Source organism: Seriola aureovittata, chromosome 11 (genome assembly GCF_021018895.1).
Source record: "Seriola aureovittata isolate HTS-2021-v1 ecotype China chromosome 11, ASM2101889v1, whole genome shotgun sequence".
In the NCBI taxonomy this organism is placed as follows: domain Eukaryota; kingdom Metazoa; phylum Chordata; class Actinopteri; order Carangiformes; family Carangidae; genus Seriola; species Seriola aureovittata.
Window position 1 is genome coordinate 18309212 of NC_079374.1, and position 6000 is coordinate 18315211.

The following is a 6000-nucleotide window of genomic DNA, read 5'->3' on the forward strand; positions in this document are numbered from 1 at the left end:
TTGTTGGATTACTGTTTGATTAATAGTGTTTTCTGGAAGCTTGATATCAATACTTTTTGATTAACAATGAGCATGACTAATATTTTTGTTACGGTAAGGTTAGTGTTCCTTTATATGACAAAATGAAATGAATGAAAATGTTTCAGTGACATATATTTTTGTTGGAATGTTTGTATTTGACAGTGTGGGAAACAATATTAATGAATGGAACACTAAAGTTTTCAACTGCAAGTCAAACTCAACGAATACTTCACTGAGGCTCCTGTAGGCAACGTGAAGCAGGTTTCACTGCAGGTCCTCCACACCGCACTGGAAATAATAACAATAATCCTTCAGATAGCTGTTTCAGTTCTGGATGTGAGGTTAAGATCACCGCGCTCAGTCCAAACCACAGAGCCCCTAAGAGTTGTCAGCTTTCAGAACAGCTCGTACATTTTCACTGAATCTTTCAGGACGCTTTGCCTGTGACATGAACATGTGCCTTTATATTTCATTATGCTGGAATACAGCTACACCCAATATTACATATATGCATCACGCAGTGTTCACTTGCAGCCCCTACTGTAATATTTATACCATCAATACCACAAAACTGACTTTAGCACATTGTTGTCAGCCAGTGTGCTGAGAGTTTATATTAGAGTATATGATTGTGCAGTCTCATATCTGTGGTCTTTCACGAATTTCATGTACAAAAGTTAACCTGATCATAGTAAAAATCAGGTAGCAAGACTGTCCTGCTCAAGAATATTGATTTTTTTAATTGACTAATTGACTAACTAACTGACTGACTGATTCATTTTTCTCTTACTGTCTCTTAGGGAGGTAAGATCCCTATTCGGTGGACAGCGCCAGAGGCTATTGCCTACAGGAAGTTTACATCAGCCAGTGATGCCTGGAGTTATGGCATTGTGCTCTGGGAAGTGATGTCATATGGGGAACGGCCATACTGGGAGATGTCCAATCAGGATGTAAGTACTGCCAAGTTGCCAAGTTAACTTCTTTCAGTAGGGACGTTTGTGTGGCGCACCCACCGCTGCAACAATGCTGCCAGCTTGGCACATGTGACAAAGCTTCCTTCTTGGGAAGGAGGTGAAGGCACCAGCAGCTCCCACTGCCTCAGATGAGATGTTTAGTTCAGAGTCGTGTCAATGGACTTGCGGCACATAAGTGGGAACCCAGTCTCACAGGTGAAGTCGAGCCCACTAGACTCTCTAGACAGAAAATACTGTCAGCACTAGTAAGTCAGTTAAGTCAGTTATACATTCAAAAATACAGTATCTTAAGTATCAGCTATCATAGATGTTCAATATGTGTAATGCACCACTACCAAGAGCATAATGATTGATAAGAATGGCATTTCCAGAGTACTTCATTAAATGTAAAAACTTGATGACAAAAAAAAACAGCAACTGCTCTAATAGACTATGTTAGGTGTCGTTTTGATTCTGAATATATCTCATCTGTATTCTCCTGGATAATTCCAGGTAATAAAAGCTGTAGATGAGGGTTACCGCCTGCCCCCGCCCATGGACTGCCCAGCTACGCTCTACCAGCTGATGTTGGACTGCTGGCAGAAAGAGAGGAACAACCGACCTAAGTTTGAACAGATAGTCAGCATCCTGGATAAACTCATCCGCAACCCCGGTAGCCTCAAAATCACGGCCAACACCACATCCAGGTAAACCTCACACGTATACTCTGACTTTTATTTGTTTTGCCCTCTGGTGTTTGTGATGTTCGGTATTTTTCGACTCTTTACTGTTTTCCTGGCTGCCTTTCTCTGCTTGGGTTCCCGTGTACCTGGCTAACAGACGCCTGGCTCCAGGAAACCCAGTACTAGAGAAAGTTTGCATTATTATACCTTTCACGCAGTGTTATTGCAGTACATAGCATTCTCTGCCCTGTCATCATAATGCAAAGGGATAGTAATGACTGTTGCAGTTTTAATTTCCAAAAATGGAGCACCCATAGTTAATGTAATGGACAATAAAAAGACAAAGGGATACAGAAAAGGGATATTACATTTACATTTCTCTCTCCCTTGGTGCGCGGCTGTTTGTTTTTGGAACCAGTCAGCACAGGAGCTCGACATAAACATTACCTTCCTGCTTCTTGTGTTTGCAGGGTGTTATGCGAAAATTAGCTCCACTTATCACCACCCTCCTCTGCTTCTATTTACCTTAAACAACTTCAATGAATATTTATCTTTCTCGTGCAGTCTAATGACATATTCCCCCCTACTTTTTTGTTTACTTTTTCCCTCCTTTTTCCCCTCCCTTCCGCTCCTGTCCTTTGTTGGGACCATCATTATATCCCAGGCAACCACGGGGGACCAGGGCAGCCCATGTACAGTTGTCAATTCTGGGCAGGGAGGGGGACAGGCGCTGGGTCTGTAGCAGACAGTCGTGGCATTATGGAGACGTCATAGCTCATAACATTGACTAATGATTTCTTAAGAAAGTGAAAATAGGTCCCTTGGAGTTTGCATGTAATTTTCCTGATTGGCTTTTAACACTGGGCGAGCACAGGCTGGCCGACGGAGGCGGCTGTAGTGATTTATGAGAACGGTGTGTGCATGTGTGTATCTGCGCGTGTGTGTGTGTGTGTGTGTGTGTGTTTGTGTTTGTGTGTGTGTGTGTGTGTGTGTGTGTGTGTGTGTGTGTGTGTGTGTGTGTGTGTGTGTGTGTGTGTGTGTGTGTGTGTGTGTGTGTGTGTGTGTGTGTGTGTGTGTGGTGGCGGCGGCAGTTGCACAGCGGGAGCAGCTGCTCTCAGCTCCACACACCTCATTTGTCTCGGGGCTGCCCTGGCTGGCTAATGGAGCACCCCCTCCTCCACAAAGCCCAGACCAAAGCCTGGGATTGGAGTAGAGCATCTAGAGACTTTGGGGTTGGGACCTGGTCAGAGTTTAGTGTCCCTGCATGTGGATGAAGAGGGACTGGAGTCAGTGGGCCAAGGTTGGTCACCAGAGACTAATTATGGGGCCAACAGGAGTCAAGTCAGGGTTAGAGGCCACCGTCTATCCCATTGGCTTTACAGTGTGTCTAAAACATATAAGATCACAGGTAAAGCTGTCTTCAGACTGAAAAAGTGTCTTCCTTTATGTTCAACAAAGCACAAACATGGTGGCAATCACAGTGCTAAAATACAACTGGGCCTAGTGCTCATTCTAAATATATGTCAACCATCATTAATGTGCAGTGGTCAGTAATGCACTGCTACAGATGTAGCTGGTTTGGGCCTCTTACATAATTAACTTTCGCTCCATGCAAGATAAAATGAATGATGACAAGCCTCTATGAACATGTAACAGCAAATCAAATTTATAATATTACTCCTCATTGTACCTTATTTTTAAACAACCTCTGTCCAGAGAAAAAGGGCTTTGGTTCATTTTTAGTAGTTAGGGCAGGGCGGGAAATGAGGTTGCAGCTGAAATAAGAGCTAACCAGTTTCCTGGTAAAGGGCTTGGGAGACAGTAACAGGGACTGGGGCGGGGGCCATGGCTGCTCATGGAAGTAAGCTTAAATCTATGTATCTTGGCCTGTAGGTAAGGTTGGGACTGGAAATGGAAACAAGGTTTCTGTTAGTGAAAGGAAACCAGTTAAGGGTACTAAAGAGCACAGATATTTATGCAAAGATATGAGGATATAAAAAGGCACATTATAGGGAAATATTTGCTGGGTAAGTTGTGCAGTATTGGAAACTGGGTGGGGGACACAAGGTTGACACCAGGCATTGCAGATACAGCGCATTGAAGACATGTACTTTTGAATTAAATTAGCCAGATATGTTCTCTGTGTTTTATATTCAAGTAAAGCTCCCATTACACAAAGTCAGACACTCTCTTGAACAACACTAACACTCTACAGTGAAACTCTGGCTATGATATAAATCAAGTGGACCACCTGTGAAGCATTGATTAAAACTACATCGTATTCATCATATCCAGCAGAGGCAGAAGAAACCTCATGACCACGTATCAAAATTTCAATTAAAAGGGCTGACACTGACCCTGTGCATTGGTCTAACCTCTCCTAGCGACACCCTGGGAATTGTCCCAGTAACACAGTGAAAGGTGAATTCCTCCCACACTGTCCTACCCACATGAATCTGTTCATGCTCGACTCCTCATCCACTTCGCTCCTCCCTTGAGAGCTCTAAAACAAGAGACTACACAGCCCTGGTTATTTAGAGGTCAAAAGAATGAGAGATTGAGCAAAAGAGGGGAAGGGAAATGAAAACGTGGGGGGGGGGGACTTTACTCTCTCTCTCTCTCTCTCCGGTGTGCTTCTGCTTCCTTCTGTTTCGAGCGGGTCTTTTCTGCGATGCTATACGGTGTTAAGTCCACGAGGGGTTTTGAAACCCCCTCTTCTGCCGTCAGACAGATGCTTTCTTTTCTCTTTATTTTCCCCTTCATCACATCCCTCTGTTTCTCTGTTTCCTCTCCAATCATCTTGTCTCCTGAGCTGCCGTGAGATGTTGCTGAAAATGTAACAACAAAGGAAGCAAAGAAAAATGATAAGGGAGGGGAAACAAGGTCATTTGCAGTTTACCTCTCGGAGGAGACAGGAGAAGGGGAAAGAAAGAAGAGGATGAAGAGGGAAAGGAGATCAGGGAAGAAAAAGAAGAGAAGGGGTAAAGAAGAGGAGAGGATCAATAATCCCCAAAAAAAATCTGAACACCCGTATCCTGACAGCCCAGAAGTTAAGATCTCAGACTTTTGGACATATCTAAATTTGATTTGCAGCAAATGTAAATCAGTCACATCCCTCATAATCACTCTTTTATGCTACATTAACAAAATATAATAGTAACTACCATTTCTGCATTTTGTTTCTCATTAAAATAATATTAATGTCCTCTAAGGGAGATTTACAGACTTCCTTCTTTTCCCCTCATGCAAACCACCCCCACCGTCAAGCCCTCACTTCCCCTCCTTTTCCTACAAGCCAGTCTCTCCAGGGGGTCCTGGGGGACCCTCAGCATTTTGACAGGCCTCTGATCTGGCAGGAAAAGACTCAATCTTTGTAACAACACCCACTCCACCGCCTCAAATGCATCTTTTTTCTTCCCATTTTTTCTTCCTTTTTTCCTGTCTCTGTTGGAGATGTCATCTCACTTTTGTTGGCTCACTGTGCTGTTTTTGACATTGTTGCTTGACGGAAGCTTGACGATCTATTGAAGCTTCTTTTGATTGTATTTTGCTTCTTTAAATCAAAATAAATCATATCAGCATGAAAAGAGAATAATTGTAGTGTACCAGTGCAACAACGTGCATCCCATCTCCGGCTTCACAGATGATCATCAGTGAAAAATTTAGGAAAGAAAACACTTTTACCAAAGGCTACTTTAAAGAAAATATAACAAGATTCCAAATATATGCAAAACTTTTTTCGTTTTTTCACCCGCCTTATGGAATTACACGTTCCTTAGTCCCTGAAGGTATCCTAACCCAAGGTAATATTTCCCAGATTTTCACACACACAAACACACACAGTGGCTCCAAATCTCCCTGCCAATCTAAATCGGTCAGGCGGAGGTGGACTTCCTGGTACTCTTGCGAATTTATTTACAAAGCTATGAATAGTATTCCCTCAGGGGAGAACTACGCTTTTTTCTGTCCTGTCCTGTCCTGCCTTCTTCTCAAGCCTCTATTCCCCTGTGTATATGCATGTGTGTTTGTGCTTCTCTTGACGCAGGTGCCTTTGTCTAATCTGCAAGACAGGTGCAGCGTGTCCTTATAAAAACCAGAGTCTCTTCTCAACCCAGTTTTGAATGCCGCTCACAAACTCACAAAGCAATAAACACACAAAGTGATCTAGCCATCCTTTTATTTGGGTATTGTTTGATTGATCATTGTGTTTTGAGTTCCAGTTTGACCTAATGTGCTTTGACCTAGTTTTCCATTTCCTTCCTCGATGTGATCAGGTTTCCCAACAAGAGAATCAACCACATATGTGTAAAACGCGGCATCAGCGGTGACATCAGAGATAAGAC

General features: G+C 43.1%; 1 protein-coding gene across 3 annotated transcripts in view; it reads left to right on the forward strand.

Annotated features, from left to right (window-relative positions):
• Window positions 1-6000, forward strand: part of epha3 (eph receptor A3) — a 101025-nt gene that overhangs the window by 84871 nt on the left and 10154 nt on the right. For all 3 annotated transcript variants that reach the window (XM_056389181.1, XM_056389179.1, XM_056389180.1), the window contains exons 14-15: window positions 822-971; window positions 1488-1681. In XM_056389181.1, the coding sequence (XP_056245156.1) occupies window positions 822-971; window positions 1488-1681 (344 nt within the window). The remainder of the gene's footprint in view (window positions 1-821; window positions 972-1487; window positions 1682-6000) is intronic.